General features: G+C 53.1%; 5 protein-coding genes across 5 annotated transcripts; 3 read left to right on the top strand and 2 right to left on the bottom strand.

The window, feature by feature from the left end:
* Nucleotides 1-60: 60 nt before the first annotated feature.
* Nucleotides 61-5,451, top strand: SNOG_10942 (hypothetical protein; the record flags this gene model as incomplete). The annotated part of the gene is made up of 3 exons (XM_001801147.1): nt 61-705; nt 778-3,373; nt 3,395-5,451. 3 exons carry the CDS (start codon nt 61-63, stop codon nt 5,449-5,451), a joined length of 5,298 nt encoding a protein of 1,765 aa, XP_001801199.1.
* A 307-nt stretch (nt 5,452-5,758) lies between these two features.
* On the bottom strand, nt 5,759-7,400 carry SNOG_10941 (hypothetical protein; the record flags this gene model as incomplete). The annotated part of the gene is made up of 4 exons (XM_001801146.1): nt 5,759-6,604; nt 6,656-6,868; nt 6,919-7,288; nt 7,320-7,400. The coding sequence occupies 4 exons, from the start codon at nt 7,398-7,400 to the stop codon at nt 6,522-6,524; spliced, it is 747 nt and encodes a 248-aa protein (XP_001801198.1). The 3' UTR covers nt 5,759-6,521.
* Nucleotides 7,401-8,946: 1,546 nt separating this feature from the next.
* On the bottom strand, nt 8,947-11,329 carry SNOG_10940 (hypothetical protein; the record flags this gene model as incomplete). Its single annotated transcript, XM_001801145.1, has 7 exons — nt 11,222-11,329; nt 10,786-11,166; nt 10,122-10,730; nt 9,715-10,068; nt 9,366-9,664; nt 8,983-9,313; nt 8,947-8,958 (listed from the first exon to the last, which is right to left on the bottom strand). Exons 1-7 carry the CDS (start codon nt 11,243-11,245, stop codon nt 8,947-8,949), a joined length of 2,010 nt encoding a protein of 669 aa, XP_001801197.1. The 5' UTR covers nt 11,246-11,329.
* Nucleotides 11,330-12,044: 715 nt separating this feature from the next.
* SNOG_10939 (hypothetical protein) lies at nt 12,045-14,184 on the top strand (the record flags this gene model as incomplete). The annotated part of the gene is made up of 4 exons (XM_001801144.1): nt 12,045-12,209; nt 12,260-12,635; nt 12,789-12,921; nt 12,969-14,184. The coding sequence occupies 4 exons, from the start codon at nt 12,045-12,047 to the stop codon at nt 14,182-14,184; spliced, it is 1,890 nt and encodes a 629-aa protein (XP_001801196.1).
* Nucleotides 14,185-14,444: 260 nt separating this feature from the next.
* SNOG_10938 (hypothetical protein) lies at nt 14,445-15,598 on the top strand. The gene is made up of 5 exons (XM_001801143.1): nt 14,445-14,574; nt 14,639-14,712; nt 14,840-14,885; nt 14,987-15,104; nt 15,236-15,598. The coding sequence occupies exons 1-5, from the start codon at nt 14,548-14,550 to the stop codon at nt 15,352-15,354; spliced, it is 384 nt and encodes a 127-aa protein (XP_001801195.1). The 5' UTR covers nt 14,445-14,547; the 3' UTR covers nt 15,355-15,598.
* Nucleotides 15,599-16,408: the final 810 nt, after the last annotated feature.

Below are 16,408 nucleotides of genomic sequence, written 5' to 3'. Positions count from 1 at the left end.
CCGCTGACCTACCAGCACTAACATCGTGGTTCCATCGTTTGCCTTCCACCAAGTAGTAGGATGGCGGACACATCACATGCTGATGCGACCGTCCGGATATTGGATTGGTACGCTAAGCTATACAGTCGCCGAGTCGACCTTGTAGGCGACTTCGCAGGCAGTGAACGATTCCTCGTTCATGGCGAATCACTACTCCTGGACTGTTTCAGCGACCCGACTATCGACTTCGATCCAGCCTATCAGCTGCTACATGCTTCTTACGCAGTCGAGAGGGTGCTACATGGCCTAGTCTCTCGACGATGTAACTTTCACATTGCATTCTTCGATGATTACCAAGAGTTCTGCGTGCCCCCAAATGCGTCGTCCGCAACTACCGAGAAGTACCTCCTCGCGCGAGCAGCGATAATCCGCCACCTTCAAGTCAACTTGCGGAATGTTCATCCAGACATCGAAGTTCATCGATTTTCATCAACAACTTCGGAGTCATTCTCTGATTATCTAAAGACTACCGACATCTATTTCGTTCTCTGCCACGATGGTGCCTCGGCAAACAAGGCATACAAAAAGGCATACCGTACATTTATATACGATTTGATGCGGCGAGGTTACAGCGTTGCGCTTGTTAACGGACTGGAGCTGCAAGACACAAAAGTCATCACAACTGTATTGGAGCACTCGCGTTCTCTAGATGTCGTTCCTCCTCCCGTAAGTACATGACAAAATCCTGTCTTCGTCAGGATGCACGCATCCTTGCTCAAAGGCTAACTATTTTCGAAGGCGACCTCACCCGATGTTCAAAACACCAGTATCAATCCAGCACATCTCGGCAAGGCCGTTGATCTAATCACAGAATCCTGCGAGGAGTCCCTGAGTGAACGCGAGTATCTTACGGTCCTCATTGCCTCCAAACTAGTAGGCAAGGACGATCAGTCTGAATTCACCGTTGCGCTCCTCAGTCATGCAGGATTGCTCGCAGAACTCAGTCTTGCTGACCGCCTTGTGGATACCCAGGAAATTCCACAAAAGGCGCAAGAGTTCTTGGTCAATTTTGCTCAAGAGGCGCGGAACTTGTTGAGTTCAAATGCGTGGTTCGAACAATTCATCTCTGAGGATGACGAAACTGTCTGCGATGTCGCAGACCTCGTAGATGGACGACTATTCGCCTACTGCTTACAAAACCCTTCTAAAACAGAGCGATTTGAATTGCTGCGCGAGGCCACAGAAGAGCTGAGTGGTCACGATGTACCGGACCTTTCAAGCAAGTCTGTGGTTGAGTCCACCGGTGCGGCCAACAGCAACGGTACCGGTGCGACGCCATATGCTCTTATGCCTTTCTCCGACTCCGTCTTTGATGAGCACCTCAAGCCTGTACATTTGAACGTGAGCAAATCCGGAGGCAAGGTTGATCCCACTTCAGCCAGTATCTTCAGAGAGGTATCACACTGGCACAACGCGAAGCGACCGATAGACAACAAGACGAAGAGCCAGCTTGAAAAGGATCCAAAGATTGCAAAGAAGGCTCTCCGCCGCAACCAGTTTTTCATGGCTGAGATGACTTCATACGCGGCCAGCTTAACCAACGCCGTTGGAAAAGTGCTCGAACCCGAGATCATAACCATGGGGGACAAAGGTGCACAAGCGCCGCCATCGAAGACTGAGAACACAAGGCCTAAGCAGCAGTCAAAACAAAGCACTAAAAATATCAACTCGGCAAAGCAAGCCATGCTCGCTGATATTGCAGCGAGTTCCAAGAAGAAGGATGAGGACGTAGCGAAACAACTGTACCAAGCATGGGCAACCAAATGCGATGGTATTGAGAAGCAGGCAGATTTGGCTGGACGCTACAATCAAGCCAGACAGTACTTGGTCAGCCTCAACACCGATATCAAGCGCAAGACTCTGGAAGCCGAAGTTCGCCTCTACATGCTCAACGTACTGGTGCAGATGTGGATCACCAATTGCAAGAAAGCGGACAAAGAAGACGGTATCTACATCGCCGCCCTCATATTTGACACAGTCCGGTCATTCTGCAATCTCCCATCCGTCACCAAGACCATCTCGGCATGTCTCACACAGACAGTCGAGGAACTTGAACTACCCGCTCTACAAGTCCCACCTGCGCAAGGTGATCGCAAACTACCTTTCAAATTCGTGCTTGATCAAGAGACTACTGCCAATGTTGACCTGGCCTTGAACCTATCTCCCGAGCACTTCCAATTGCTTCACTGCGGACCATACTTCGACCGCACCATGGACTCTGCACCGGACCCGCGCGTGCCCTTCGAGCCCGATGCGTGGCAGAGGAAGGTTCTGGACGAGATTGATGCGCGCCGCAGTCTACTTGTCATTGCCCCGACTTCGGCCGGTAAGACTTTCATCTCGTTTTATGCTATGAAGCAAGTCTTGGAGTCCAGCAACAACGACGTCCTTGTTTACGTTGCGCCCACGAAAGCACTCGTGAACCAGATTGCGGCTGAGGTACAAGCGCGTTTCTCAAAGAATTACAAGTACGCCAATTCAGTCTGGGGCATTCACACACGCGACTACCGTATCAACAACCCTACTGGTTGTCAGATCTTGGTCACTGTGCCTCACATCTTGCAAATCATGCTACTCGCCCCAAGTCACGCCAAGAGCTGGTCAGAGCGGGTGAAATGGATCATTTTTGACGAAGTCCATTGTATTGGTCAAGCCGAGGACGGTGTCATTTGGGAACAACTACTGCTTATGGCACCATGCCCGATCATTGCACTGTCTGCGACCATTGGAAATGCTGATGCTTTCAACGACTGGCTCGCCTCGACACAAAAAGCTGCAGGCCATGAGCTTGTCATGGTACAACACCCACACCGTTACTCAGATCTCCGGAAATTTGTTTTCACACCACCCAGGCGTCCCAAATCGTCAGATTATCTCCCGTTGCCAGCCTCCCGTGCATTTGCTCAGCTTGGGCTGAGCGAGCAGGGCAACTTTGCCTTCCTTCATCCTGTAGCAAGCTTGACCAACCGTGCCCGTGGGCTACCATCCGATCTGACCTTCGAAGCACGCGATTGCTTCACCTTGTGGCAAAGCATGTCGAAACATCAGACCACAGAATTTCCCATGGACAAAGCACTCGACCCTTCAGCGGTTCTGCCTGCCGTCATCAAGAAGGCTGACATCATTAAATGGCAAGTCGGCCTCAAGGCAGTACTTTCAAAGTGGTTGGCAGATGACGCGTCCCCTTTCGAGGCAGTTCGCAGGGACTTGAGTCAGGCACTCGCAGGTATCGAACAGGCAGGTCAAGATGCCATCGAAGAGGACTCAGACGATTCAGATTCCGAAGATGACGAGTCTAAAGCCGACGAGATGGAACTCAAGCATGATGTTAACAGTATATTACCTTTGTTAGCAGATCTGCAGCGACAAGACGCGCTTCCCGGTATCATCTTCAACTACGACAGAGGTCTTTGTGAGAAGATGTGCCAGACCCTCATGAAACAGCTTACTGAAGCTGAGACAAACTGGAAGAAGACCAGCCCTAAGTGGAAGGACAAGTTGCGGGAGTGGGATGACTGGAAGAAAGAGATGGCCCGAAGAGAGAAGCAAGGTGTCCGCGGTGCCAACAAGGGTATGACCAAGCAGGACCAGATGAGAGAAGCAGCCAGCCAGGAGGTCAGTGCCTTTGCGTCTTTCAATCCTGAAAAGCCTCTTGACGGCTTTCACTTCGCGGACAACAAGAAGCTCTCACAAGAAGAGCTCGAGGACTTTGCTTATCAGATGCGCCGGCGCGGTGTTGATGAGTGGCTGATCGACGGCCTTCGACGAGGTATCGGTGTTCATCACGCTGGTTTGAACCGCAAGTACAGGTATTGTGTGGAGATGCTCTTCCGCCGTGGCTATCTGAGGGTTGTCATCGCCACAGGAACCCTTGCTTTGGGTATCAACATGCCTTGTAAGACCGTTGTCTTCTCCGGAGACTCTCTGTTCCTGACTGCCCTCAACTTCCGTCAGGCTGCGGGTCGTGCTGGTCGCAGAGGATTCGACATGCTTGGTAACGTTGTATTCCATGGAGTACCAATGAGCAAAATCCACAAGCTCATCAGCTCAAGACTGCCTGACTTGAACGGCCACTTCCCAATCACCACTACGCTTGTCCTGCGGTTGTTCACTCTCCTGCATTCGTCCGAAAACTCCAAGTTTGCTGTCCGCTCCATCAATGCGTTACTTTCGCAGCCGCGGCTATACTTGGGTGGAGAGGAAGCGAAGATGACAGTCTTGCATCATCTGCGATTCTCGATTGAGTACCTACGGAGGCAACATCTACTGGACGCACAAGGTGCGCCGCTCAACTTTGCTGGTGCGGTCAGCCATCTCTACTTCACCGAGAACTCATCTTTCGCCTTCCACGCCCTGCTTAAGGATGGCTACTTCCATCAGCTATGCGCCAAGTTCGCCACGAACCAAGAGTCAGTGCTACGTGAATTGATGCTCACCATGTCGCATCTCTTTGGCCGACAGCACTGCAGGAAAGCAGACATGGAGTTCGTGCAGGACGTTGTAAAGGGAAGTCCTTCCATTGTGTTTTTGCCAGAGATGCCACCGCAAGCTGCGGATATCTTGCGACGTCACAACAAATCCACACTGGACATTTTCACCGCCTATGTTCAGACATACGTCGAACAGCATGTCAAGCAGCCCGACAACACACTTCCTCTGACTACGGTCAAGGTTGGCACTGATTCTTCCAAGCCACTGCAAGGCGCAGCGAAGAAGTCTCTCAAGGCTCGCTCTGCTTTCGTCGCCCTCTCAGGTCATGACGACAACTTCTCTTCTATTCACGACCTCTGTTCCACGTCCCGGTCTGGTGTCTTCCTCGAGGAAGCCGTTGTCCCGCACGTAGGTCTATACTCGGAAGACGACTCGTCGCTCCCGCTCAACGCGTACCTGTACGACTACTTCAACCACTCGAATCCCACGGCGCTTATCACTGCCAACCGCATCCGCCGCGGCGATCTCTGGTTCGTGCTCAACGACTTCAGCATGGTCCTCGCGACCATCGTCACCTCCCTCAGCAACTTCATGAAACTCGGCTCCGACTCGGACCTTGACTTCATCGACATCCGCGGTGGTGGCGACGAGGGCGAAGAGGAGAAGGAAGACAAGTTCCTGCCCAACGACGCGGCTAGCGAAGTGACAAACCTCTCTGGAACGACCCTCGCGTCCGGCTCCGGCATCGTCAAGCAGGAAATGCCCATCCAGGTCAAGAAGAAGAAGGCCAAGGTCATGGACTCCTGGGACGACGAGGGCGACGAGTCGAGCGAAGAAGAGGCTGAGGAGGAGTGGGATGCGGATGATGCCGAGGGAGATGCGCCGGCGTGGGAAGAAGGCGTGGGGCTGCTGAACGTGCTGAAGGCGTTCAAGGCGCTCAAGGAGGACTTTGATACAAAGTTCAGGATGATGTGGGCTTAGGCGATGCGATGCGATGCGCTTTTATTTGTGCACCGTGTGAATGAATGAAATGAATGGGATACATGATGAGGAGATTTTAGAAAATGAATGAAAGATCTTGAGGGCTTGTGAAGTCTCTCTTGCTCACCAACTTGTGGATTTCTTGCGAGGTCCCTGTGATGTTGACGAGATATGTTGACGATATGATTTGGGAAGACAGTGCTCGCCTGACTTGACGTGCACATTTATAAACCATTTCAACACAGCCAATCCTTCCCTCTACAATTCGCCACGTAACATCGCACATTCACGTCCACAGAAACACGCATTTTGATAGATTTGTGCATTATACATCCTCCTTCCCTTCCGCCCAGTCCAGTCAAGCCCAGGCCAGACCAGTAGCGCATCGTCCAATCTAGCTAAACGTACACTTCGCCCAAAACACCGGGCGATCCCAAAAAATGCGTCTTGTGTCCCTACATGCTTACATGCCCATTTTCTTTTATCGTAAACACCGGGGATGTGCCAAAAAACAACAACAAATGCAGGACACGATCCCCGCGACATAGCAATTACAACAAACATATGAAAAAAGTGTATGCGAGGAGCCCTCGCTGTTGGGGGGCGTGCTCTTTATTGTGACAATGAAGGGTGGAAGACAAAGAGCCCTCCTGCTGTCGTTGATACGAGATCCAATTCTGGAGGAGTATCCAGATGTGCGTGGCTCAGACATCTGGCGACGTGATGCATCTCTGCGTGTCCGCCGCCGCCAGCTCAGTCGTCCTTATAAGCCAGTACCCACATATTGCGGGCGCCGACGGGTTTAAGCCTTGCGGCTCCTCGTCGAACGTCCGCTGGGGCTCGCACCTGTAGTGACACCGTTAGACATCTGCGCGCCAGCCCTGGAGGTCGAAAGACGCCTGCGGGCTTCGCCAACAGTAGGTACCTTCTCGTCCTTCATCTCGACCAACGCGCTGGTAGCCCTGCGGCGGCCCTTGGGCACGGGCTTCTTGTACGTGGCGAAGTAGAAGGCGAGGAAGAGGAAGAGGTATGAGGTGATGATGCAGATGCCGGCGATGGCAGCGAATTCCTCACCAGCGCACTTGCCCAGGTTGGGGATGTGCGGCCAGTAGGTGCTGGTGAAGTAGGTGAAGGACGCGAGAGTAGATGAATCCTGGCAGGTGTTAGAGAGGTAGAATTCATGTTTTCGGGCTGAGTGGCTTACCGAGATCCAGGACGAACTGGGTGATCTGGCCGACGGTGATGTACTTCTTCCACCAGATGCGGATGCCTCGCGCGCTCTGGAAGTAGTACCAGTACATGACAACGTGGACAGCCAAGTTGAGTGTGATGACGGGCCATGATACGGGCGTGGTGCCGATGAGCTGGGTGTAGCAGAGGAGAGCGGTCGCGCCGTGGTGGTAGGTGTGGAGGAAAGCTGGAAAACGTTAGCACACAGCCAATTGGCGGAAATAGCGGTAAACATACTAAGGGGCTTCTTCTTCAGGAACAGGAAGCAGGTGTCAATCAGCTCGAGGAACTTGGTGAGGTAGTTGAGGTAGTAGAGGATAACGAGCTTGTCAGTCCATCCACCCTCGTGGTCGCAGATGGCGAAGAAAAGACCCTTGCGCGCTACCGTGGGGATCAGTTGCTCGGCGAAAAGCGCGAGCAGCACGCCGCTGATGGCGGTGAGGTAGAAGTTGTGCACCTTGAACAGGAAGTTCAGCTTGAAGGGCTCGCGGTTGCGCATCAGCTCCCGACCGCCGAAAATTATAACGTAGTATGTGCAAAGCGTGGCGGCGCATATCTTGAATGTGGAAAGGGGTGTCTCGCCGGGCACGAAGCGGAAGTCCTGCGGCTTGTAGCCAACAATTGGCTCGAAGACGGGCCTCGAAGATGGGCCACAGCTCGAGACCGAAAGGACGGTCGAGCGTGGGGACGCCAAAGTTGATGATGGAAGAGGCACCCATGATGTGTGGTGTTGGAGTCTCCGGGGAGCGCTCGAGTGAGGAGAGAGTCCGGTGCTGTCGCGAGCAATGCGTACGAGGCTGTTCGCAGCAGTCGTCGAGGAGGCCCGTGTAGCTGTTGAGGACCTAGAAATCTGCGATCGCTCTTTCCCCACCGAGAAACAAGTGTAAACAACCAAAAGCTGATTAAAGGGCAGTATGGCAGCAGCGGCCGAAAGAGCGACAATGAAGAAGGGTGAAGAGAAGAAGCGTGCGACCCCTATGCAGCCCGAGAGGACGAAGTGGTTAACTTTAAGAGCACGGTAGAAGTGGTGCACGGTGCAGGTCTTGATGGGCCGCGATGTTTTTCTGGACGCAGCCAGAAAGGAGGTCGGAAATGAAGCCTCAACCCTCCGCCCCATCCGCAGCCGCGCCGTTAGTCGTCAAAAATTACGACACAGTGCAGGCCGAGGCTTTAGGCCAGCTGTCATTGGCTGTACTACTCGCTCGTCTCTCCTTTTGCGAGAGTGTTTGTTTGCTGCTAACTTGCGGGCGCCAAGACTTACACGCATGGAGCGCCCTGCCGGTCTATGAAATATACCTGGCATCTACTCTTACAAAGTGAACAGTCTGCTCTCATCCTCCGAGTGTATCAAAACGTCACCGTGACGTAGGCTTACATTCGCAATTCTTTCACGCACGTGAAAGATGCAGCCGGGGGAATCTCACTGGCATGCATCGGATAGTGAGTCTTGGTAAGGCCTGATTCGGCAACCAGCGAACGGTTTGGGAAAGAGCTTTCGGACATCTTGGCGCCCCCGAAAACCGAGCCAACCCATAACACACCTCGTGCCGAGCATACACCACTCGTGCGCACCGTGTTGACTTTCTCGGGTTCTCTACGATATTGACATCCCAGCTGCACTCGAATGACTGACGACTGCCACCTTGCCCCATCGTCTTCTGCTATTCATCACGAGAACAACCACAGATGCGTGTCACCACAGAGAAAGGAGAATCTTTACATTCAAGTCTATAGGGTCAAGGAGAAACCCAATGTAGCTATCCTCTGCGCGGAAAAAGTCCAGTTAACACCTGTATGAAATCCCTCCGCTTTTGAGGAACCAAAGTAGCGCGCACATTCAACTGCCAAGCCATCTAGAACCCGTACATTGTATTTGCATCCACAGTCCCCTCTTGAATACGGGAGGGTAAGAAAACCAAGAAGAGAAGGTGAGTTGTGGACTTCAGTTCTGCCCAACGCGGGTAATCGTGGACCCAGAATTCGCCCGCACACGACCCATGGGCACACCGGTGCGCGGAGAAACGACGCTGTTCCCAGCCGAGCCGGGACGGTGACCACTGTTACTGCGCGGACGAGACGACCGCCGTCCAGATGATGATGCATGATGTTCAACTTGCTGTGGAAGATGCCGGCGCTGCAAGTACGCAAGCAAAACGAGTCAGATCCACCTGAGCCCAAAATATAGTTTCTCAAACAAGAAGGAATCCTAGGAAAAAGTCTAGGGATAAAATTAAGAGTTACATCGATTCGGCCATAGAAGAATGCTCATCCTGAGTTCTAGGGACTTAAGAATCAACGTACCGAAGTCTGGCTGCCCTGGCGCTCGTACTCCTTCGGCCGTCTGTCCCGCGATGCGTCGTCTTGTAAACGCAAATTCTCAAGTCGGCCCTGGCTAAGCGGGTCTGAGTCGTCTACACGCATGGGCGAAGCGGCCGTAATCGGCTTCTCCACATTGCCATTTTGTCGTGCTTCTGCAAGCTTTGCAAGCTTGTCCCATCGATCTTGGCGGCTTTGCTGTCTTTGGCCGGCATTGTTTTGAGACTCTGCGTAGTCATGCGAGCAGTCGTCGAAGAGCTGCGGGTTGACTTCCATAAACAGCTTCATCGCATTGTATACCATGCCGTGAATTGTCCTAGATGCAAGTGTGAGCACAAGTTCGTTGTGATAATCCAAATGTTGCATACCTGTTCCAGTGTCCCTTGGAGTTTTCATACAAGGGCGCGAACATGATCGGGAGAATGACTTCTACATTGTCACTGACAAGATTGCAAAAGTACTCGTTGTTCCAGAAGTAAAGCGCACGTTCCGCAACTTGGAAGTGGGGACTAGCGACCGACTTGGCCAACTGGTTGAAAAGAGGCTCCTGCACTTTCGCGAACTCGGCGGGGTCCATAACCTCGAAGATGTCCTCTACCTCATTCAGGAACATGACCTCCTTTGTGCTGTTGACTTTAGGCCAATAACGCAAGAGTCCAAGTACAACCTGAGAATGTTAGCTTATACTCGCAAAGCTCTGACTGTTGAAGATCGTACCTCTTCTGTGAGGGCAGCATCCTTCTCCAAGAACTGCACAATACAATATGCCAACTGCGGGTGGTACATGCTGAGACTCTTCACTTTGTGCAACGGGATGAGCACTCTTGTGAGGAACAGCTTGTGCTCCTCTTTCAAGGGCAGCGCGAACCCGTTGATGATGGAACCAAGAATCTCAAGGAGTTCGGCAATGCCGTTAAATCGTTCGGTTTCGTAGATGAATTGGAAGAAGACGTTGTTGATGGAGCGACGAATGTACGAGCGTAGGTTGAGGAACTTTCCGTAGATTCTGTGGAGGGTGGTCTTGAGGAAGTCGCGCTCTCTAGGGTCCTCCGAATCGAACAACTCCAATAGCTAGGTCGTATATTAGCTCAACCGCTCGGTATTAGCACGTCACAGCAACTTACATTTAGCACAAAGCTATGGTCTATATACGCCTTGGCAATGTTGGTGTTGAAGTCTTGACTTTCGATGAATCGTAGGAAGAACTCGTACACGACCTGGATATGCGGCCAGGCAACTTCGAGGACGGGCTCGTCTTCTTCGGGATCGAACGCTTCGCCTTGCGGGTTCATTGGGGGAGGGATTGGTCGGAAAAGGTTCTTGGCGAACATCTCCACCACGCGTGGGTACATCTTCTCGGTGATGACTTGGCGATTGTTGGCAACATAGTCAAGCAACTCATGCAGGGCTAGGCGCTTGATTTCCTTCGACTTCATGTCACCGCTAGCATCGTTGAAGTCGAAAATGATGTTGCACTGGTCGATCTTCTGCATGAACAGCTCTTCCCGCTTGTTCGGTGGCACCTCGTGGAACCCTGGCAGCTTCTCCAGTTCGCGCTGGCGCTGGTCTGAGATATCGAATCGTGAAGAATGCTGCCTCTTGGGTGTCCTCATCCCCTCGATGTTGTCTTTGGGCGTCGCTTGGAGGCGGTCGAAGATGAGCGATTTCTGGCCAGCTTTGGGTGGTGCGAGGTCGCCCGGCATGGTCTCTGCCGCACCGGGAGGGGGAATGTGCTTAAACTGTAGGTCAGCACTTCATCATCTTCTCGCGGTGTGTGGATATACGTACAGGTGCGCTTGGGCTGATGACAACGCTGGGCGCCAGAGGCTGCCCCAGCCTAGAGGGCGTCCCTGGGCCCGAGGCGCCAGCATTGCCAGCGGTACTTGGGCCCGCCATGCCCTGTTGTGCGCCGAATTGGGGTGCACCACCCAGCGAGCCAGAGGCGGCGGGCTGGCCTGGCTGCTGTAAACCGGGGACTGGAGTGCCGTCTGCGGCAGGCTGGATCTTGCTTCGCGCGTCGGCAAGCGCTGTCTGTGAGGAGGACGGGGTGTTCTGGGCGGAGTTGGAGGGCGAGTTGGAGGCGCCTTGCGAAGGGGACGAGGTGCCCGAGGTCGAGTCTTTCTTCTTGGATGACTTGTTACCCTCTTTGGCTCTGGAGAGCTGTTCATGCTAGATATATTAGCATGCGTCGCGTGGGACAGCGACGGGCCATCTGGGGACTTACAACCCTTTGCCTAAAGCCCTTCATGGCTGCGACCGGCGCAAATTCACGTCAAGCGGTGCGGAGGTCTGGCGGGGAAAAGGGTCCGGGATGGGCTGTCCTCGATGCGTGAGCAGTGAAGTCGCAATTCGGCAGCGCCAATGCAGGTCAAACGGAGATGTGCGCGCACGATGTCGTATGGGAGAAGGGGCGTTGGGCTCAGATCGACATGGGACCGTGGCTGATCGTCGCTCGTGTTGGGGTGTCGAAGTGATGCACGAGAAGCGGCAAGGAGAGGAGCACTGAGGGGCGCGACGGCGGAGCTATGCCAGCAACGGCGGGTGACGCACTCGGGGCGGGCGGGCTGTGTAGGGCTGAGCGCTGAGGGTGTGCAAGAGGAGGCTTCGACTACAGCATTGGGCGGAACAGCAAAGACGACTCTACTGCGGTGGTGTGTATGCCGTGGTGCTCCAGGGCTAATCGGGCGTGCGAGAGGCTCTAGCTTGCTCTGGCAACGGCCCGTGCCCTGCGGCAGAGCACCCCCAGGTGTCTGCACGCAACAGGGCTCGTGGAGAAATGAGCCGTAGGACCTTGGTCGGTGGAAGAGCAGGTATCGTCTGTAGAGCATTTACATCTGTAGACTTGTGCCTGGCTACAAAAGCTCCATCGGGCACCGAGTGTGGTTCGGTCCCTGTAGTAGAGCAGGAAAGCACGACCGACTTCATCCTGCCAACGTAAACAACAAAAGAATCTTAAACGTAGCGCCCCTTCACCTGCACAGCAAATGCTAATGTGAGCGACGAGAGTGTTGCGACTACAACTCCACGTCTGCTGCACACCACACACCATGAACGACGACCACGCAATGACCGCCCCAAAACCCGACGAACAACAACATGCGCCATGGCTGCCCATTCCCTCCCGCGCCATCTCGGTTGTCGAGCACCCATGCATCGTCAAGAACGTGGACAAGGGCATCGCCTCGCTTGGCGGACCTGTCAAATTGAGCAAAGTGAGAGAAAAACCATCTGAAGCATGGCGAGGTGACTGACACGCATTAAGGGCCTGCGATCGAAACCGGAGGCCACGACCGAAGGCGAGAACGATGACGACCTCAAACAGCTCATCTCTGTCTCACTCCGGCCAGACGACCCTTTTGCCAAGCGACTGCTCTCCACGGCAGTCACCACTAACAACATTCTGCTTAAGGTAACAGTGCCAAAGAGAACAGGCCGCAAACGCAAGCGTGGCAGTTCGGGTCCTTTTCTTTGCGAGGAGGGCGTCGAAGCTGAACCCAATGGCTCATCAAGTACCCACAACAAACAACCTAGCAAAACATATGTCAATGCCTCGACTATCTTCAGGAGCTTACAAGACAATGCATCTACCTACAAGGCATCAATCGCCGGATTGGTCGACGAGACACATCGCTTCAGGAGTGAGTGCCCCAACTGCCATCTGTGGGCCATTCTCTGACCGCGTAGCCATGCCCGACCTGCAGTACTCTGCTACCCACAATGAAAACATGATCAAACTCAGGGACCATGTCCTACCAGCGCGATGTAAGCCCAACTTGCTGCTGCTCCGCCAGGCCTGATCACTTACACCTTGGCAGACAGCGGGATCAAAGATTACGAAGTCAACACAGCAGCTGGAGCAGACCTTTCAAAGAGCGTTGGTCCTTCGGCAGAATTCGTGCAAATGCCAATTGCATTCAACTATCGGTGAGTCGGCCAGTCTAGATATATTGAACATGACTGAATGCCAGTAGTTTCCAGCAAAATACCTTCGTCAAATATACCGACGAAGGTGTGGTCAACTTGCAGAGAAGCTTGGCCCATAGCTCCTATATCATCATCAAACCAACCGACGGGGATGTGCCGACTGGTCCGAAGGCGAATTTACCTCCAGAGTCATCGCTCACTCCGTACCTACAGACAATCGTCACACAGATCAAGACCGAGCTCGAAAAAAGACCCATTATCACCCGCCATCTGCTTTACAACAAGCTGGGCTGGGATCGACGTGTTCGCATACGTCAAGCTGCCGTGTATTGTGGTTACTTCTTTGAGAGTGGACCCTGGCGAGAGGCACTTGTTAGGTGGGGTGTCGACCCTCGCAAAGATCCCGAGTACCGCAAGTATCAGACCGTCTCGTTCATGTCATATCTCAAATCAGGACGGGCGAAGCACGGGAGGTCATTCGACGACCATGTTCAAAGGCTCACACAAATGTCGGCGAAAGAGCTAGAGAGGGAACACATCTTCGATGGCAAGAGCGTCTCGACCACAGGGAATCTGTTCCAGTTCTGCGATCTTTCAGATCCACTGTTGACTAAGGTATTATCCACACAGGATATCCGAACCACATGCGCACCGACATTTCAAGGCTGGTACCATGTTGGTACATGGGCAAAAGTTACAGTCATTCTCAAACACAAGATGAACACGCTTATTGCTGGCGAAACTCCAGACGATACCGTCTATGAACGCGTCGTCTCATGGCCTGAAACGTGGGATGACCAAGAGATGGCGTCCACCTACAAGGCTGAAGTGGACAACCGCCAAATACACGAAGAGAAGAAGAAGGAACACGACGTCATGCACAGTGTACGGTGGGCCGCAAGAAATCCACGATACGCTTTCGAAAAAATGGAGGCTGCAGACGAAGAGCATGAAGTGCCGCAATCGGAAGCCCAAGATACGGAGAACGCAGAGGAAGCAGAGGTTCCTGAGGACATGACCGAGGAGCCTGAAACGGCTGCTGCAATTCTTAATGAAGGCGAGAAAGAGGTTGACGATGCAGAGGACGATGCAGAGGACGAAGAGGAGGATGGTGATGCCCCACAGTTCGAACAGGAATTGGTAGGAGAGGAGAACTATGATGACGACGAAGACGATGAGGATGCTGATGAAGACATTCGTATCATGTCAGCGCGTGCAGCATCAGAGGGTCCAGCGCCTTTTGGTGGTCTGTATCGAGGATAAGGTCTTCACTGTGTAGTCGCATGGGGAGGGTCGTGATTCTGTACAAGGGAATTCCTGAGTTAAACAGCAAGGATTGGCAGCTAACATTGTGTCTGATCGTAGAGAAGTACATAATGATAGAATGATCTGTCTTAAATCAGCTAAATGCGTGAAAGTGAGTTGGGAAGCCATGTCTTCAGGCGTAGGACCCACTTTTCCATGCGTGCTTGGCGGCTCGAGCGCAAGTTGGATCATTCGTTTTCGAAACCTCACCGAGGATCGCACCACCAGCACCGCCGAACAAAGCAGCACCGCCCAGCTACCCACTATCACCCACTCTCCAAAATACCGCTGTAGCTTGCCGCCAGCTAATTGACACGCAAAATGTCCTTCGTGCGCTCCGCGTCGCAGGTCAGCCGAGTGGGCGCGCGAGCCCCGGCAACCTCGAGCGACCCCCATTGCCTGGACCGCCCAGCGCGCCTTCTCTCAGTCCGCTGCCAGGAAAAGCGACCAGCACGCTGAGGAGACTTTTGAGGAATTTACCGCCAGGTATGACGTACCCGTGGATGGGCTGTGATGGGGGAAGGGAAGGAGCTGCCCGTGGACGAATGGCAGCCATTGGACCCCGTCAAGCTTATCAGGAGCTGTGTGGCTAACACATGTGTCTTTGGAACAGGTACGAGAAGGAATTCGACAAGGTCAACGACGTTTTCGAGCTCCAGGTACGCTTTATCACATCCGGATTGAACCCCACCGATGTCACCCCACACAATCTGGGATGAGCCATACACTTGCGGGAATGGATTTACTGACACTCACAAAGCGAAACCTGAACAACTGCTTCGCCTACGATCTCGTTCCCTCGCCCTCTGTCATCACTGCTGCCGTCCGCGCTGCCAGGCGTGTCAACGACTTCCCCTCGGCTGTCCGAGTTTTTGAGGGTACGTCCTATCAGTGCCGTTCGTTGCATTTCTGAAACATAGCCCCCACCGAAAGCTTGGATCGCGTATATGAGCAGACAATCGTGAATATGGAACTGCACGACAGGATATAATCGCTGACACATCAACAGGCGTCAAGTTCAAGGTTGAGAACAAGGGCCAATACACAGAATACCTCCAGGAGCTCGAGCCTCTGCGCGAGGAGCTCGGCATCCCGCTCAAGGAGACCCTGTACCCCGACGAGAAGTAGATCGTGGTTTGTCTCCCGTCACTGCAGAGCCTAGCACTCTATGTGCGCGCCGACATATCAATTTCTCACTTAGACGGATGGAAAGGGAAGGGGGGGGGGATGTATCACTATGTGATGATTTCCTTGAACAGCAAGCTGGGTATCCTGGGCCTTCGGAGCGTTGGGTGGTAGTAGTGGTGGATGAGCGGTATTCCGCTGTAGTAGATGTACAGATCTCTTTGATTTCAATGCGTTTCGAATGACTGAGCATGTGCGACTTACCTTGCTTTGATATGTGTACTGCTGGTGGTGGTAGAAACGGAGCATATTGACAAGGACGACGTCCAAAGAGTTTGTGGATAATACGTGATACTCTATGTCGTCGAACACGACGGAAAGCGCACACGGCGCAACTGGTGGCACTCTATCGAACAGTCTCAACCTATGCACATGGCATCATCATGGCATGCAAAGGCTAGTAGCAATGCCGTGTATAGCTTTATACTGCCAATGCATCAACAAGACACTACTTACTTTCGTTCGTATTTGATATCCTAGTCTCAGATGGAGAAGAACCTCCAGTGCTTGATGTACAAATCTGCATTCCTAGCATGAAGGTGCGGGGCGTTTTCGTACATACCATCATGAAGCGAGACTCGCACTCACATATCCCAAAAGAGATGAGACGCATTTGACGGGAGCAATCAGACAGCACGGACGACGCCGCTAACGTACCGGGAAGCGACGGTCCTGCAGGGGCATTGGCCAATGGGAAGCGGGGACGTTAGCGGCTTGGCAAATTTAGCAGGTCGTCGTTCCCCCGACAGTGGTTCTCAGAAGTCGCGATTCACAGCCCAGCGCATGCTGGACGCGACTGCAGCACCACCACGCGAGCACTTTCTACCTTTACGATTTTAATGAAAACCCAGGCTCCGCAGCCTCTACTCTCCTTCTAGGACTTCAATTTAAATTTCCTTCCGCCAAAATATTGCTGCAGTCCGCTTGCGACAGGCGACCAAAGCCTTGCGACCAATGCACGTCGAATACACGATACCTCCCACATCGACTGCATAGC

Source organism: Parastagonospora nodorum (genome assembly GCF_000146915.1).
Source record: "Parastagonospora nodorum SN15 chromosome Unknown scaffold_18, whole genome shotgun sequence".
Lineage (NCBI taxonomy): Eukaryota > Fungi > Ascomycota > Dothideomycetes > Pleosporales > Phaeosphaeriaceae > Parastagonospora > Parastagonospora nodorum.
This window is presented reverse-complemented; position numbering and strand designations above follow the sequence as displayed.